At 43.4% G+C, this 19,080-nt stretch overlaps 1 protein-coding gene across 1 annotated transcript in view; it reads left to right on the forward strand.

Annotated features, from left to right (window-relative positions):
- The window catches only part of BMPR1B (bone morphogenetic protein receptor type 1B), a 104,279-nt gene that overhangs the window by 78,707 nt on the left and 6,492 nt on the right, over positions 1-19,080 (forward strand). Inside the window, exons 5-10 of the mRNA XM_054990042.1 lie at positions 513-609; positions 1,825-1,963; positions 3,548-3,740; positions 5,254-5,551; positions 12,408-12,583; positions 13,730-13,860. Of these exons, the coding sequence (XP_054846017.1) occupies positions 513-609; positions 1,825-1,963; positions 3,548-3,740; positions 5,254-5,551; positions 12,408-12,583; positions 13,730-13,860 (1,034 nt within the window). The remainder of the gene's footprint in view (positions 1-512; positions 610-1,824; positions 1,964-3,547; positions 3,741-5,253; positions 5,552-12,407; positions 12,584-13,729; positions 13,861-19,080) is intronic.

The raw sequence follows: 19,080 nt of genomic DNA on the forward strand, positions 1-19,080 counted from the left end.
GAATTGGGCAATTTTCTCATTGGTTGCTAGGTGGGTTTTTTTTTTTACATAGCAATTTTCTGCTTAGAATTCAGTTGTGCTGTTAGATGCAATTTCTATATGAGCTTCAACGGATGATGTGCCACTTGATTAACTTTCTGGAAGAAACACAAGGCTCTTTTAGTTAGGGAAGCATTTGGGATCTCAGCTTGTTTGAAATCCACTTTTAAATTATTTTATTTATTTACTTCCTTTATGCCCAAAGTACTTCTCTTGCTCCCCACTGGGAACCCAAAGCAGCTGATATGGTTCCACTTTCCTCCATTTTATCCTTGCAGCAACATCCTTATGAGGTAGGTTAGGTGGAGTATGTGTGACTGGCCCAAGTTCACCCGGCGAGCTTCCATGGGCAGAGCAGAGACTTGAACCTGGGTTTTGCTTTGTTCCGCTGCCTGCTGGGGAATGCTGCTGTTGCCTACCTATTAGCCATTGCCTACCTGTTAACCCCGCCCCCCCTCCGATTTTCATTTGAGATTTTGCAGAGGAAAACATCCACCACAAAGTCTTGCTGATTTCGGTGACTGTCTGTAGTATACTCCTCGTCTTTATCATCCTATTCTGTTACTTCAGGTAGGTTCATTAAGCTCATTACTTTTGCATTGTCTGTTTCTTCCTGCTGTTGTGATTGGTGTCCAATCTTATGATCAGGGGAACTGTAAAAATAAAAAAATCAGGATAAAAGGGGTCTGGGCATGATCACTTCTGGTGCCCATCCCGTATTTAACTGTGCTGCTGCCACTAAATCCATGGCTCCTCTTTGTCTCCCACATCAGGATGGCCCCAGCACAGCCTCACTGATCACCCCCCATCATCTCCTGTCAAGAGCAAGAGGGCAGGCACTGGCACCGCTCCAGGAGCTGCTGGTTCTTACCATCGCCAATAGCTGCCTCTCCTACCCATCCTTCTTGGGTAGGAGAGGCTGCTTGGAGGGGAACTGGTGGGGATACTGATACTGCCACATGGCAGGAGCAAGGAGGACCTGTAAGAGATGGTAGCCAATGATCCTTCTCAGTACGCGGGGAAAAGGGAGCTGCAGCCGGTATAGGTTGGCAGAAGCAGGACCATGTCAACAGGGATGAACTCAGTCCCTGGAGACTGAGCCTTGCCGCTGGCTGTTCCCCATGAAGCACTGGCTGGTGAATCAAATGCATGTTTGGCCCCTAGACCAATATCCACAGAACAGACTGGTCCTAGGAAATATCAAGACCGTTCTGCTGGAAACATATCAGTTTAGTAATTCAGTCCAAACATTTTCAAACTTGAGACCTGCCTTTAATCTCAAGGGGACCCAACTGGTACCTTTCATTTAATGATTAGTTTATATAGATACCTGTACCTGGCTTTTCTCCATAATAGGAACTCAAAGTGTCTTAACAGTATTTCATTTTCCTTCAACTTTTTGCCCATGGGAGTGACCCAGTGAGCTTCCGTGGCTGAGTGGAGATTAGAACCTGATGCTTCCATATTCTAGTCTAGCTCTCTAACCATTTCACTAGGCTGGCTCTGACATGATGCATTAACATGAACAGTGAGCTACCATGTGTAGTATTTAATTCCATTGCTAATACACAGCCAATTGAAATGAGTGGAACTGGAAACAAGTTCACAGAAATGAAAGTAGCATTTTTGTCACTTTCTCTGCTGAAAAAGAGATTCGAAACTCAAAGCCTGAGAAAGCTTAACACAGAGCTAGTTGGTAAATGAACACATGCCGTAGTTTTTGCTGAATGTCTGTGGCCACCCAGAGGCAGAGTCATATGTGTTTGTTTTCATATAAAACTGTAGGTATAAAAGGCAAGAGAGCAGGCCTCGTTACAGCATCGGGCTTGAGCAAGACGAGACTTACATTCCACCGGGAGAATCCTTGAAAGACCTTATTGAACAGTCTCAGAGCTCAGGAAGTGGATCTGGGCTCCCTCTTCTGGTAAGAAAGAAGTACTTTGGGCATAATGCATACGAGCCACAAGTACCACTTCCAAACAGATACAACAGTGCAAAAACAAAACAATGTCCACCTCTCAGTCTTGCCCGCAGAAGTTGCTTTAGTACAAGGTGTCATGATAGTTATCTTTTTAAAAAAAGAGGTGGCACATAATCCAGCCCCTGTGCTTCAAGTGAGACAGCTGGGGAGAATCCAGGGTGGCTTCGTCTGCAGCCCTTGTTCACAGGAGCACACAAGAAGGGTGGGGCAGATCTACTAGCCAGGTGAGTTGCCTTGTGTTGTTTCAGCCCTGAGGATCAGATTCTTTTCAGGAAAACTGCCTGATTTCTTTCTTTGCCACATCTCCCTCACAATATGCCAGAGTTCAGATGTACAGCCATGCTGGTCTGTTTATAGCAAAAAAAAAAGAGGTGTTCATCAAGTCTGTAAAGTGTCACAAGATTAACTTTTGTTCTCTTTGTGGCACTAAAACCCAATGCAGGTGTATTGAAAGATATGCATTGACATTCCCTCGTGAACTCAAGGCCAGTGGCTTTCATGCTTCCTAAACTCAGAGAACACAGCCTGCATTAATGCGTTTGCAAAATAACCATGGCCATGGAATTCATGTGCACTGCAAAGGATTCTGGGTGTAATTCTAGAGCATACCCTCGGCTTCTACAGGCCTCTTCATCATAGCTGTGCAGCACTACAAGAAAGGCGAGTGCACTCAAGAAAGTGCCTAATACTTGCCTGCCAGTCAGCACTGAGAATAAGTTTGGTCGTTACAGGGTAAGCTGCCTTTTGGCAAGCTTCTCCTGTATCTTTTCCATGAGAATCCTCTGGTCATCTGATGAATCTCAAGCAACACAATATGAAAGCCAGTGAACTGTGATCATCGTGAACACAGCTCTGCTGAGATGTTTCGGGGTTTACAGAACTACGTCCAGTATCTTAAGAACCTTTGGAAGTCCTTTAATGGTGAACTGACTAATTAGTAAATTAGTTATCTCTGTTTCTTTATACAGATAACAATCTGAAGATATTCCATGAAATATTCAAGTAATATATACATTATATTAGGGTGCTTTTGCTGTCTGATAATTACTTATTTATGTGCCATTGAGTCAAAACCAACTTACAGTGACCTCAGCAAGGGGGATTTCAGGAAAGGTGAGAAGCAGAGCTGGTATGCCTTTGCTTTCCTCTGCAGAGTCTTCCTTGGTGGTCTCCCATCCAAGTACGGACTCTGCTTAGCTTCCAAGATCTGACATGCTTGGGCTATACCATGCCACCTTCACTCTTGTTTCATAATTACATTGCCTGAAATCAGTGGATGGAGTTACAGAGTGAGGTGGTGGTGGTGGTGGGTGCTCAGCAATTCTTAGAGAAGAACCGTTGCAATATATATGGTTTATGCGTGCATAATTGTAAGAAAGGACTCACAAACCACTTACTTCAACTGGCTTTTAATTGCTGCATTAGTTTGTCTAGTAGGTAGGCTCTAATGGCTGTGGAATGGTAGGCGTTAAGAATTGTTTAATGCAGATGCCATTTGTGTGAGCAACATGGTTTCACATGTGACAGGTGCAAAGGACTATAGCGAAGCAGATTCAGATGGTGAAGCAGATTGGCAAAGGTCGCTATGGAGAGGTCTGGATGGGAAAGTGGCGAGGGGAAAAAGTGGCTGTCAAAGTGTTCTTCACCACAGAGGAAGCCAGTTGGTTTCGAGAAACAGAGATCTATCAGACTGTCCTGATGAGACATGAAAACATTTTGGGTGAGTAGCATCCATTAGCAAGAGTTTTTTGTTACTACTTTCCTTTACACATGCACAAGTAATGTTTGATAATTGATAAAATGAACAACAAAAAAGTAGCTTCAGTAGTTTCAATTCATTACTTTTTTTGTGCCGTCAAGTCACAGCCAACTTATGGTAACCCGGTAGGGTTTTCAAGGCAACAGACAAACAGAGGTGGTTTGCCTTGGCCTGCCTCTGCATAGCAACTCTGGCCTTCCTTGGTGGTCTCCCATCCAAATCCGGACCCTGTCCAACCCTGCTTACCTTCCAAGGTCTGACAAGATCGGGCTACTGAACCATCCGGGTCAGGGCAGTAATAGAAAATTAAGAACTAATTTAACAAAACTTGCAAAGAAAGAGATTCTGTAATAAGATATCAGAGTGTTGTCCAAGATATGCTCTGAACTCTTAGGACTAGAACAGCATAATTTTTTTTTTTTAAAAAAGGACTAGAACAGCATAAAACCGTTTTAAGCTACCGTAAAACGAGGGTAATGCAGAAATATCAGTCATACAGTAGTTTTTTTCCCAGCAGTGTGAGTTTGAAAGCAAATTAGAGCAAGCATCTTTACTGTAGGTGTCTTTCTGCCTCCATATCGAGTAAAATGTGCAGAAACAGGCATGATGTGTGAAGTGGCCCTGAAGACGGTTCTCTCCTGAAGGACAATTCCAGTGACCCAACTATTGAACTCCCAAAATCAGATATCAAAATTTAGAATTAGATTTTTTCAAATTATCTGTCTTGAATCCAGCAGCAGTGCTAGATGTTGTATTTGGACAGTCATTGCGTTACATCTTCTGGGAGAGGCTGCTGCTCAGTGGCATATTTACTTGCCTGCATCCATCTCCACTCTCTACATTTCAAAGGATCAAGTGGTAGGACCTGCCAGTCAAAATAGACAATACGTTGATAGTTTGATAGATCAGTAGTTTGATCAAGTATAAGGCAGCTTCGTATGTTAGGTTAATCAGTGCCTCTAATCAGGGCTTTTTTTCTGGGAAAAGAGGTGGTGGAACTCAGTGGGTTGCCCTCGGAGAAAATGGTCACATGGCTGGTGGCCCTGCCCCCTGATCTCCAGACAGAGGGGAGTTTAGATTGCCGAGCAGTGTGGAGGGTAATCTAAACTCCCCTCTGTCTGGAGATGAGGGGGCAGGGCCACCAGCCATGTGACCATTTTCAAGAGGTTCTGGAACTCCGTTCCACCGCATTCCAGCTGAAAAAAGCCCTGCCTCTAATGCAATCTATTGCTGGTACTCTGACTGCACCACAGAACAGAGACTTCCCTGATTCATATAATTTAAGAGATACTTCTATGTATGCAATGGGCAGTTTTTGACATTGCCATGGTTGAGAAATTTTTGCTCATAGGACTTTTGCTCATAAGACTTATTGGATGAATATTTTAAAAGTTTATTTACGGCGTATGACTCAGCTTAATTAGGAATGCTGAAGGAATTGAATTTGCAACTTTATATTTTTTTCTTCCTCTAGGGTTCATTGCTGCTGACATTAAAGGTACAGGGTCTTGGACTCAGCTGTATCTTATCACAGATTACCACGAGAACGGCTCCCTTTATGACTATTTGAAATCCACAACCTTAGATACAAAAGCCATGCTGAAACTGGCGTATTCGTCAGTCAGCGGATTGTGCCACTTGCACACTGAGATTTTCAGCACTCAGGGCAAACCAGCTATTGCTCACCGGGACCTCAAAAGCAAAAATGTTTTGGTGAAGAAAAATGGAACTTGTTGTATAGCAGACCTTGGCTTGGCAGTTAAATTTATAAGGTGAGTAGTCTATTCTAGTCCAGACTTGTGAACGTGAAAAGAAGTGAGTTCTTCTGTATTGGGTATTGAGCTTTCTGTGGGACGTTGCAGAAAGGAGGTTGAAACGATGGCCATATTTGACTGGCCAAAAATTGGAAGTTGTTTATATGCTTCTAGCTAAGAATTTCTTATTTGTTGAAATGACCATTCAGAGTTGAATTCTTATAATTTTTGGAAGAGGAGGATTTAACACTGTCCTTTTCCTCAGCTTTCAGGGGAGGGGGTTAGAAAGATAGAGAGGTCAGAGCACTCTGTTTACTGCTCTGACTATTCTTTAATATGTATTCTTTAATCCTGTTCTCAGGATTTCCTCCTCCTGACTTCCTCCTTCTCACTTCTTCTCTTCCTGGCTTTGTTCCAAGCAACACCTCTCTCCTTCTCCTCCCTCTATCTTGGCAGCATGGATGCAGGCCTTGTCCTGCCATCCATGCCCATCCTTAGACTAGATGGGTAGTTAGGATCTGTCTCTCCTCCTTTCCTATCAGAGTATGGAGTTCCTGCAATAAAGAACTCTCATTTCTTTCTAAATATGAAGCAAGTGTACACTTTTGTTATTTTCATTCCTGCACACACACCAACCAGCAGAACCAACTCATAACCACCTATAATCATGTTTCCTATGCCAAATGATTGACTCTGCTAACGGTCCAAATTTGGAATCCTTTAATTAGGTTTCTGGGGCCTACATAATAATTTATATATCACAATTCTTATATTTAAAAAAAAATCTTCCATGTTATATCCTCTGGTGTGTGTTTGGAAGGGGATAAAATGGATATCGATGCAATTGATGTGGGTTAGGCCAAGTTATAAATATAGTAAGCTGTTAGTATTGTTTCTTACATTGCAAAGAAGGGTGGGAGGGAGGAAGCCGAAAAAAGTCAGCCATGAGCTACTGGGGGAAAAGATGTGGGTGAGTTCTCATAAGTTTTGCCCAAGATGTAAGCAGCATGGGAAAATAAATGAAATCCTGCTCTCAAGTCATAGCTGACTCATGGTGACCCCTGGCTGGGTTTTCATGGCAAGAGACTAACAAAGGTGATTTGCCATTGCCTGCCTCTTCAGCCCTGGTCTTCACTGGAGGTCTCCCATCCAATTAGTAACCAAGGCTGATCCTGCTTACCTTTTGAGATCTGATGAGATCAGGCTCTCCTGGGCTATCCAGGTCAGGGCAGCATGAATGTGATGTTTTTCAGCAGGAAAAGTGGCTGGAGAGGAAAACAATTAAAGAGTTCCTCTCCCCCTGCAGTTCATCCACCTGATAAAGCTGTCCTGCTTGCTGCATTTGCAGAAGAATATGTATTTTTAAATTAATAAGGGACAAGATCTAGTTTGGCTCTAAAGCTGTGAAATGTATTGAAGCAAGGGTGTCCTGAACACTGTAGAAGGATAAATACTGCATGCCTAGTTCATGTCTCATCTCCAAAGCAGTTGCATGGGAATTCTGTTTTTTCTTTTTAAGAAAGGAGATCCCAATTACAAATTTCCCACATCACGCCTAGTTTGAACATCACAAACGGTCAGAATTTTAAGATTCGAGTCCAGTTGCACTTTAGAGACCAACTAGATTTCTGGGATATGGGCTTTCAAGAGTCAAAGCTCTCCTGGTCAGCTTTGACGCTTGAAAATTCATACTTTGGAAATCTAGTTGGTCTTTTAAGGTGCAACTGGACTCTAACCTTGCTCTTCTAGTGCAAACCAACATGGCTACCAAGCTGAAACTGTCATAATTTTGTACATGCAATGTTCTAGTTAGTTCATTAGTTCCAATTGATTCCCATTTGGCTATGAGTAGACATGGGCATAAAATGGAAAAAAAACAAAATGAGAGGTTCGTGTTTTATCATGTTTCACGAATCGCGAACCACGAATTTCCACAAAATTGACCCATTTTGCAAATTGATTTGTTAGTTTTGTGATTTGTCAAAACCAGAGGCATTTCAACAGCCCCCTTCATCCAGAGATGCCAAACTCACGGGGAGATTTCAGCAGGCTCTCCTCCACCCACACTCCCAGATTGGCCACGGTTGCAATATGTTGACCGGTAGGCAAGTGTTGCCAGAGTGCTTGACTGAAACAGGGACCACAACTTGCTGGGTCAGGAGAAGATTACCAGCCACGGTGTGGAGCTGGGCTGGGAAGATGGAGTGAGGGGTGGACTGAGGCAGGGACAGTCCCAAGAGTTTAGGATGTGGACTGGAGGAGCTGGATGTTTCTCCAAAATCTTGCCAGTTATCCTGAGATGTGCCCTAAGGGGCACCCACGACTTCCGGTATGTGGGTGCACAAAACAAAAGTGAGCTGTACCAGACAAGTGTACAACAAGAGAGAAAGGAAACAGAAGAGAATGAGGCCTTCTGGAACCCACACGAAGCTGGGCCCCAGAGCCAGGCAGTGGCCCTGAGACTGGTCTTGGAGGGAGAAGCCCTAAACCAAAACCAAAGGAAACAGCAAGCGTGTGAGCCCTCAAAAGAGCAGAGAAAGAACTGAGGCAAAACAAAGACAAGCAAAGAAAAAAAAAGAGGAGGCTTAGGTCCCAGAGCCAGGCTAAGGCCTGAGACTAGAGTGGGGTTGAGGAAAAAAGGCACCCTCATCCAAAGACCTTCCCACAGCAAGGCCAAGAGCTAGAAATAAGAGGCTTCTTTCAGTCTCTTTTAAAGCAGCAGTAGCAGCCAAAAGTACAATTCCAAATCCACACTCTCTCACTCCAGTCCCAGCAACAGGTCCTCCTCCCTCTACCTCTGTCTACTGGGACTGAAACACGAGGCAGAGAGAGGTGCCTTTTGTAAAAAACGCTGACAGAGCAGAACAGGAAGTCTGTGGTTGGCTGACAGACTTGCCTAACAGGGTTTGGAGGGGTGAGATTGGTGTGCCCGTGGCTACAGAAAGCCCACGTCCTTGGTTGCCTAGGGGATTGACCCCCTGTATAGGGCAGAATGGAAGCTCTCCAGATGGCTAGGAGAGCTGCCAATCAAGGGTAAATGGGCTATGATTGGGGTTTCCAATGGTAACAAAAAGTCTGGCCCATTGTTGCCTCGGGAATCAATGGATCGGCGCTAGCCTGTCTGAAATTACAAATCGTTCACGAAGTGAACGAAACAGGCCAAAAAGTCGTGAATTTTGTGATAATCGCAGCCCCTCAAAACATGGTTTTGCAACGCACAAAACGGCCCATTTTGTGACAAAATTTGCTTCCTATTTCGATTTGTGCCCATGATTAGCTATGAGCCTGCTTGGTTGCCACAAAGTCTTAAAGGTAATTGCATGGGGGTTGACAGGTGTGTGAACCAAGGCTGTATGAAACAGTAAGTAAGTAAGCCTCTTCATGTTCTGGACTAAAGAATTTCAGGCTGAAGTGAAAGTACATACAGAAAAGTAAGTTGAAGGTTGGCTGCTTATGTTCTTTGATTCTTTAGGAATTTAGTGGTGGCAGGGAACACATCCTACTGGGTAATGCTATTGTTTCATCATCTGCAAATTAAATTGTAAGCACATAGATTTGATTTTTAAAACAGCTATTGCAAAATTAAATTCATTGCTGTTGAAACAACCTTCAGTGAGCATTCAAGGAGAACTTGGTCGCTTAAGGACCTGTACAAAATTTCTGTGCATCAGGCTGTTCCTTGGTTTGAAGCAAGGCTTCATGCTGTCAAGGGTTTGAGGGGAACTAAAAGGCTCGGGGCAGGGAGTGGGCCTGCAGAACTGGGAGAAAACTCAACTCTAACAAAGCATCTCTACACCCAGCGGGAATAGGTAACCATTTACCCCAGTTAAGCCCTAGCACGCAGATCAGGGCTGATTCCAGATGACTAACCTTAAGGCGCTTCATGCCGCCCTCTTCCGGATCGCGACGGGGAAAATGCGAAATATCACGTTTCCTTGCGCGAGTTTTGTGCGTCGTCGCGCAAAACTCGCGCGAGGAAACACGATATTTCGCATTTTCCCCGTCGCGATCCGGAAGAGGGCGGCATGAAGCGCCTTAAGGTTAGTCATCTGGAATCGGCCCAGGTTAAACAGGCCTCAGGCTTTACTGGACTTTACTTGAGAGTCTCCACAAAAAAAGTTACAAAAGTAGTTTGTCTAGGCACTGGGTTAAGCTGAAGCCAGAAATCAAGAAACACCACATGGTTTTGAAGAACATTTTATTAAAACTGTGAGTAAAATGTTATATTTTGAGAGTGTGAAAATAAAATAGATAAAATGCTAAAGCTGGCTAAAACCTACAGTGTACTTAGTGGCAGAGACTGTGCCAATCTATTCCATGATAGTAACTTTCATGTGTCACACAGCATTCTTAATCAGCTTTCAGATAAAAAAGTCCAAGGCATCAGATCAGGTTGTAATCCCAGGGTGTCAAAGCATCCATAACTTCAGCAAGGTCAGGAGGAACGAAAGGCCAACAGTAGGGGACCTAAACCAGATGCTAAGAGTGAAAAAAGTGACTTCTTTACTGCATTTTTATGCAGCTCATGGAGATTTGATTGACCAATCAGTGCCTTGCAGTGACATGGGATGACGACGTTCTGCAGCTATGTCAGCATCACCTCACACCACCAGGAACACATATCCTCTTCCCAGGAGAACCACAGCTGGATAGATAAGCTTAGTTACCCAGGCACCAGCCTCCCCTCCCTCTAGCCTTGCAGACTTCTCTGTCGTATCCAGCACCTGTATTAAAAAACGGTGGAGTCATTCTCACACTGGCAGGGCATAATACATATGATATCTCTTCTCCTGCCAGTAGGCCTTAATTCTTGTGGCCAAAGAGACTGGTTTCTCTACACATGCTCACTCTCACAATGGTGAATGAAAGCAAAGCCTTCCAGGCTTTTTGGACCCTAAAGGTGTGCTATCTGGATTAAATGTGACCCCAGCTGAGGCAGACACACTCTCCTGTGGGACTTTATACTTGCCCAGAGTCTCTTTGAAACCAGGCTTTCCCCCGTTCAAAGCAGCTGCTTAGCCTCTTTGTATGGGGAGCGGCCTTTGCGTTCACTGTGCGAATGCAAAGTCCTGCAGGAGAATGCTGTTGCCTTGTTCAGCGTCACATTAAAATCAGGGGGTGGTGATGTACTTTGTTAAAGGTTAATGCAACTTTTTAATGTACAAACATGTTTAAACTTATGGAGAAAATGCATGTGTGAATAAGGAGGCTGCCTGAACAACTTGGGGTGGGTGGGTGGGAGCAGGCTGAAATTTAAAACAGGCATAATTTACTGAAGTTCACCTAAACCTCCTTCAAAGTGAGGCTTGTAGAAAAGGTTATACATCCGTTTTCAGGTCACACTGCTTCACTTTGCAGGTATCAGCTCTCATGACTGAATGACCTTCAATATACAAATAAAATAAAAATCCCATATCCAAAAGTGCCGCGGCTCACTGCCCTTGTATGCTGTTTCCTGTAGTATACATATGGGCAGTAGTTCAGGTATGGGATTAAATGCTGACTTCCAGGCTCAGATGTGCTTTGAAATGGACCCATCTCTCAATAAACCCTTTTTAGAACCTATCTCAATCTTGAGCTAGTTTTGTACACACAAGAGATATTTTACATGGACAAAACAGTCCCCCTGTGCATTTTGAAGTGAAACAGGCCTAGGAAGTTGTATCAAGTGATTAGTCTAAAGGCCATAGATCCAGAGGAGTTAGCCGTGTTAGTCTGTAGTTGCAAAATAGTAAAAAGTCCAGTAGCACCTTTAAGACTAACCAACTTTATTGAGGCATAGGCTTTCGAGAACCATAGCTCTCTGTGGCATCTGACAAAGAGTGCTGTGGTTCTCGAAAGCTTATGCCTCAGTAAAGTTGATAAGTCTTAAAGGTGCTACTGGACTTTTTACTATTCTAATTGTGTGTATCAGATTATGTGACCCCTTGGGAAGACATGAGATAAATACAATAAGCAAACAAGAGAGGGGCTCTCAGGGGAAGGGAAGTCTTATCTCCACCAACTTCTGCTTCCTCTTTGCTCTGGCTCTGAAATGCACCCCCGCCCAGTATCTACAACATCTGCTTTAGCCCTGCAAACCTCTCCTTGTGTATTATTTTTATTTGCACAGGGTAGTATACTTGGCTATATGATGCCTTGACATATATGATGTCAAGCCAGTCATGAATTTCACTAGCAGATTTAAATGGCATGATGGGTCTGTTTAAAGAAAAAGTAAACATCTCAGAAGTACATGGAGGCTCTCAGGCTCTCTGTTAGCCACTCTTTGCATATCTGGGCCTTCAAAAACGCTGGTATGGCTGCATTTGAGAAAATAATACAAAAATCCACCAAGATGTCAATACTTTCTGCTAAGCTTATGTAAGGAAAACAGTCTCTGTTATTTATAGATCCGTCTCCCAAGTGAGTTAATTGCTCTGTTCTAGCTTTTTTGCTATCAGCCTTTAATAGTTGAAACACTGAAGCATTAGGAGACCAGGCACATTAAAAATACAACCTTTAAAGGAAGCTCGATTGTTATCTTCTGCATCAGAATTCCATCTTAATGCTAATGAAATCTCGCAAATGTTACATAGCCTCCCCTGCTGAGTCTTTGCTCTGTTGTGGTTCTGCATTTGAATGCTTAATACAGCCGCAGGCAAGTAAGCCTTCAAAAATAAGTTCTTGGTTAACAGTTAAGACGCTTTCTCTGTAAAAAAAAAACATTTCTGTTAAGATTAACTGTTACTTTTGACCTTGCTCATAGATGGGTTTAGTTTGGAGGTTTCGCCCCCCCCCCTCCCCGCCCTATATCCTGTTGGGATTTTTGGAGATACATTTTGAAAATGTATTGAGTGTCTTTTGTTGTTTGTTCCCTTCCCTTGTATTCCAGTGATACAAATGAGGTGGACATTCCTCCAAATACCAGAGTAGGAACTAAACGTTATATGCCTCCTGAGGTCTTGGACGAAAGCCTGAATCGGAATCATTTCCAGTCATATATCATGGCCGACATGTACAGTTTTGGGCTCATTCTTTGGGAAATAGCAAGAAGATGCGTTTCAGGAGGTAAATGGTTAAAGTATTGAATCTCTCTTTTTCTCTCCCTCTATATTATTTCTATTCAACTATTACCACCCCCAGCCACTAATCTATTTAAAAGCGTTGGCAGCCCTAAACTTATTTATTTCCATTTCCTTCTGCTGGGACTTATTTTTCTGTTTCTGTAAGTCCCCATTTAGCTGCAAAGATTTATTCTCTGTTTTAATAGTCTCTTTAAAGATGCAATGCTTCATAATTGTAGTGGGAATTTGGAGCTCATTTATGGGCACTTCCAGAGTTATAAACATAACTGCTAAAACAGGAGCTCTCCTGTTGTTTATGGAGAAATACAATGGGGTTGATTTTGCTTAGGTACCCTGATTAACAAAGAGATTACTTAGATTTAAGTGCAGAAAGACAGGCATTAGCAGGTGCTGGCAGAATTAGAAAAACTGTAGGGGTGAGCAAGGCAGTTCTTGTTTAAAATTAATTCCAGAGATGAGAAGATTGGCACTTCTAAGCCATCTCCTCCATTTTCTTCCTTGGTGTTTTTTTTAAAAACCCTTTTGATATTTGCTGTATAGCTTTTTGCAAAGCTTTCCTTTACCTCTCTAAAACGGCAATACAGAGATTTCATCTCCTAGACTCAGAGAGTTTAAATAAGGAGGTTAGGTTTTGCTGTCACTGCTGTGAAAGCTGAAAAATGTTAGAGATGGGCAGGGCTCACTGAGTCTGAGGCCTGCACAGAGTGCCACGGTTCACCCATAAGACTTGCAAAATAATAGTAGAGTGCCTTTGATTCCTGTGATTCTTTTACCGCTGATTTACTATAATCTGCTAGAGTTAGGAATCTGGGGCAGAAGATTGTCAGCTGACGTGATTTAAAATTAAGCCTTTTAAAGTATTCAGTAAATGCAAATTTTTCATTAGTTATAAGTCCCCTACACCCAACCATTTTGTATGTTAACTGAACATGCTGGCCTGAGTCCTCACATCTACATGATCAGTAGAGTAAGCATGAAAACTGTGTTCATCTTGCTTCTCCCTACTGCCATGAACCTATTGCTCCACTAAATTTATCTCCACTTGGATTTTCATCATCCAGATTTATTGAACCTTCAGGAACTTTTAGTTAAATGATAGTGAGGTAATTAGCAAACATATCTTTTCCAGGTATTGTTGAAGAATACCAGCTTCCATACCATGATCTTGTGCCCAGTGACCCCTCGTATGAAGACATGAGGGAAATTGTGTGTATGAAGAAGCTACGGCCTTCATTTCCCAATAGGTGGAGCAGTGATGAGGTAAGAAGTCTTTCATTATGAAGCAGGGAGATTGACCCCCCCCCCTCTCAGTCACCTAGTTTAACTCGGATTGAGTTGGATGACTTCAAAGACAAAGATGTACATAAATAAGACATTTTAGGATTTATGAGTTCTCTTTCAAAAGGCCACCACTAAATATTTGGGAAAAGCCATTAAAAATGTGGGGTTACTGTAGGCTTGGAGAACCTAGGAAGAAGAAGAAGTATTTTTGAGAACTGGGCAATACTTAAAATAATGGATCAGTATTATTAGTCTTTGTGTGATGTAGTGGTTACAATAACAGATTAGGATCTGAAAAACCCAGGTTTGAATCTCTCTTCTGGCATGGAAATTTGCTGTATGGCCATGGCCCAGTCACATACTCTCAGCTCAACCTACCACACAGAGTTCTTGTGAGGATAAAATGAAAGACAGCAGAACAATATAAGGTGCTTTGTATCCCCATTGGGGAGAAAGGCAAGATGCAAATGAAGCAAATAGATAAATAAATATTGCAGATTGAAGAAGCTGAAGTGGGGGCCCTTTGCCTAAGGCCCAAACTGAAGCCCATTTCTCCCATGCTGTGGTTCTAATCCAACTGTGGGGCCCTTGGCACTTGGAAACAAATCCCCCCACTCCTGACATCTGACTGACGGCATCAAAGGCAGGTGTGGGAACCCACCTATATGCTACAAATCGTAACGGGTAGTTTGGGTCCCAGGCCATCTGCTGAATATGCCACTGAGATGAGATCTGAGCTGGCAAGCTTCCAGATTGCCCTTCATTTTCCTAGCTATGGCAGATCCAGCTTGTAGAGCCCGTGACTGACTGGGTACGTGCGGCTTTTATGTCACATGCTAATATCATATGAACTATCATAACATAGGCAACGCTTGAGAAAGGACGCATGCATGGACATGAGTTTGAGGTGTGTTAGTTTTTTCCCATCTGATCTGCGTCCTGGATCCTGTGCGCCTATGAACTAGTCTGTGCACAGACACAGTTAGCAGCATCAGAGATTTCTGCAATTGCTTCATATTCCTTCTGCCATGACTATAGAAATCACTGTTGGCTGATTCTGTGTACAGTTTTGTTCACGATGAAATTGCTTCATGGAATACCAGATCTGAAAATGGTCAGAAAGGCTCACATGGAGGAAGAAAGAGAGGCCACCTTGTGTACCAGAGAGAAGCAGAGGCATATAAGCCCTTGATAAGGTTTTCTGCCATGGACATACCACATAGATGCTGCGGGCACATTTTACAGCATCAGTATTTACAGTCATAATGTATTTGCTTCATCTCTCTCCTTTTTTAAAAAGCATGTCAATATATTGATCTGCCCTTTAAAACCACGTTTCTATATATAGGGTGTTAGTGAGAGTCGGAATACTTAAATGCTTTAAATTCACCGGAATTTGCTTCAGTTCTCAGCTGACAGAAAATTGCAACTTAGGACGTAGAGTGGAATTGTGCCAGGGGAAGTTTTGTGGATGTCTTTTGTTTCACCCCCGGGGTACAGTTGCCTCTCCGAAGTATGATTTCTTTTTTTTAAACAGAGGAACGATTACTGAGTATTTAGACTCTCCTTTCTCTAGTTGCTTCTTAATTGTTTGATCTCTTGAACCACGCAAGCTATTTCAGTTACTGTGATACTGTGTTCCTCTCTGAGCTTATAGAAAACTTGAACCGACTGGGTTTGAGCTTTAGAGGACAAGATGTTGTTATGTGTGATAGTTACCTCTGTAACATTAGATTTTATCCCACCCTTCCTACCGAAAGCTCAGAACAGTGTGCATGACTTCAAAGGAACCTAAGTTGGACCATTGGTCTATCTAGCACAGTATTGCATACTTGGACTGGCAGTGGATCTCTGTGAGTTCTAACCAGGGCTCATTTTGAGGGGGAATGCGCAGGAACGCAGTTCTGGTAGTTCTCCAAAGAGGCCACATGTCAGGTGGCCCTGCCCACCTGATTTTTGGCCATTTTGAGCCCGTTTTGGCCTGGATTGGGCCTAAAACAGCCAGGATTGGTCCCAAAATGGCCAGGATCGGGCCTCTTACAGGTGGTGGATCACTCTCCCGCTCAGCAGTGGCCCAATTCTGACCATTTTGGGCCCCTTTTCAGCCATTTTCAGCCCCTTTTTGCCATTTTGGGCCCAATTTCGGCTCTGAATGGTCAGGATTGGGTCCAAAATAGCCAGGATAGGTGAGGTCCGGGGTGTGGCATGTACAAATCAGTTATGCTAATAACAGACTTCTGGTGGTGGCAAGGGGTGTGGCATATGCTAATGAGTTATGCTAATGAGTTCCTGCAGTTCTTTTTCTACGAAATGATCCCTGGTTCTAACACTACCTAATTGAGAACTTTTAAACTGGGGATACGAGGGCTTGATCCTACAATCTTCAGAAGGCAAGCAGGTGGTCTAGCATTGACCCATTGTATCCCCGCCTCCAGTTTATCCTCAGTTCTTTGGGTTACATTAGACTGAGAGCTAGCGACTGCCTGAGGTCCTCCTTCTAGTACAGTGGGAGTTCATGTCTCCCAAGTCGTGGTCCAGCACTGTAACTTCATGGGCTTTGTTTATTTATTTCCAGGATTTATATCCTGCCTTTTGGCCCAAACAGAGTCTCCAAGGCAGCTAACAAATAAAAATAGAACATTATTAAATTCATTCTAAAATAATAAATAACATTAATAATAACATTCTGTTTATATACTGCCCTTCAGGACAACTTAACACTCACTCAGAGTGATTTATAAAGTATGTTATTATCTCCACAACAAACACCCTGTGATGTGCTTGAGGCTGAGAAAGCTCTGGAAGAGCTGTGACTGACCCAAGGTCACCCAGCTGCCTTCAAGCGGAGGAGTGGGGAATCAAACCCGGTTCTCCAGGTTAGAGTCCCAGTGCTCTTAACCACTACACCAGATTGGCTCTCAATATCATCAATAAAACATGTATTAAAAGACAGTGATGAAAACATACAGCAGGAAGGAGAGGTCATTAAGGGAACTCCAGTCGATACAAACAAGTTTTCACCTGCCAATGGAAGACAGTGATGGAATAGGCACAGAAAATATTCAGGGGAAGTGAGTTCTGTAATTTTGGTGAAACCAAGAAGGCCCTCTCTTGGATAGCCATCTTTCTATACTCAGAAGGTGTAGGGGCGTGTCAAGCAGGGATGGTCGTAGTGGTTGGGTAGGTGTGTATAAATATATGTAGGAAAGTCAGACTAGATGACTTTCAAGATTTGTGACTGTGAAAACCTCTAATTTCAGGTGCACAACATGTAAAAGCAGCCACCTCATCATTATTGTAGTGTTGAAATCATAATCTGGTATATACCTAGAGTTACTAGTCCCACTGTGGTAGCAGGGGATCCCACCTCCCACCTACCCCACCACTCACCTGGCCAGGAGGGGGGAAAGGGATGGGAACGGGCCTTCTGGGCATGGGAACTTAGCAGCATGATGATGTCACTTCCTGGGAGTGATGTCATTGGACTGCCCTGAGAGCGCTCCCACGCTTCACAGCAGACTGATTTTGGCCCCAAATGGGCTGAATTGGGCCGTTTGAGGCCTAAATTGCCTGCTGCGAAGCGCATGTGCACTCCTGCACCTGCACAATGATGTCAGCCAGAAGTGACATCACTGGAAGTAAGGTCATTGTGCGTGTGTGGGGCACAGAGAAGGTGAGTATGAGGTGCCCATCCTCCCCCTGGGAGGGTAGGGGGACCTGGCAACCCTATATATACCAGCCTTGCAAAATAGTTATGCATCCATGTATGCTGTGTACAAACCCCCATGATCAGCCTCTCTGTCATATGCACTCTCCCATTTCCCACCATTTGTAAATTAATATAGGAAATGGTTTTTCAGATCTGTACTGGTATTTTCTTTTTAAGGGGAAGGAGGAAGTTGTCTGAACACTTTCCACTGAGAATTTATAATGAAGCAAAATTGTGTTTTGGAATCAGTAGACCCGTAATTGATGTGCCGCAGACAAATCTGCCGACAGTTATGGCGATGCTATGCAGAGGTCATTAATCTTGTTAAGTGGTACAGTGTAATGCTATTATTGTAGGAGACAGCTGTGATTTGGGAATAGCTGTCTTTGCTTAAGTATTCTGCAATTAGATTTAAAAAGACTTAAATGGCAAGAGTTGTAAACAATTTTGAGTGTGGGGGGTGGTGGTAGGGAGAAGGGCCTAGGGAGGGATTAAGGAAGAAAGCTATACCAAAGCGGACGGCAAAAATTTGGTGTTTGGGGCACTGACGCCCTAAGTTGGAGACATGCTTGCTGACCATAACTACCACTGACTACAGTGGGATCCTGTGATACATGGTTATGAACTCAAGGTCACTCTGTTGTGTTCTTTGCAACACAGCATGGAATTTGGCAGGAAAGCACCAGGTAGCATGTGTTCCTGCCTGGCCAAGTGAGCTATACCTGGCTCTTGCCCTCACTGTGTGCCCAAGAAGGGCTTATCTCTCCAGAGGGTTTGATGTAATCTGCTTATAGCTGCACGGTGCTTAGTTATTCAAGCCAGCTTCTTCTTTTTTTATAAAATCTTCCTTTCTCAATTTGTCTCTGGAACCTGCCCTGGTTCCTCTGCTTCTTCAAGCTCCATGAGACTCACACTGAAGGAATAACATGGATCAGGCCAGACAGACTGTACTTTATCCTATCATGCACCTCGCAATAAATAGATGTGCCAACAGGGAACTGCGAAGCTGTATCACTTGGGTGGGGGGTCCCTTCCTGCTGTAGTCGCATATGAATTGTGGCAAATTCCAGTGAAGTGAGTGTATAATAGAAACCATGGTGTCTTCTGTGAGCCTTCGAAATGGCCAAAATGGAGCAGTGCAGCCTCCAAACAAAGTAGAAGTACTGCTTTTGAGAGCCGGGCAGCCTGTTTATTTCTGAAAATATGAATCCAGCATTGAAAAGACATGACCAGACTTTGCTCACGTAACTCTTCTCCGCATGACTTGAGTACAGTGACACTTTAGAGACCAACAAGATTGTTCCAGGGTATACACTTCCGAGAGTCAAAGCTCCCTCCTTCAAACTTTCAAGGTGCTGCTGGACTCAGATCCAGCTGTTCTACTGCAGAACATGGCTATCTACCTGAAACATTACTTTACAGCTAATGCTGGTTTCCAGTTTTGAGGCCAGGAAACATCAATATTCATTCTTAATGTAAGTACTCAGAGG

Source organism: Eublepharis macularius, chromosome 10, assembly GCF_028583425.1.
Source record: "Eublepharis macularius isolate TG4126 chromosome 10, MPM_Emac_v1.0, whole genome shotgun sequence".
Taxonomy (NCBI): domain Eukaryota; kingdom Metazoa; phylum Chordata; class Lepidosauria; order Squamata; family Eublepharidae; genus Eublepharis; species Eublepharis macularius.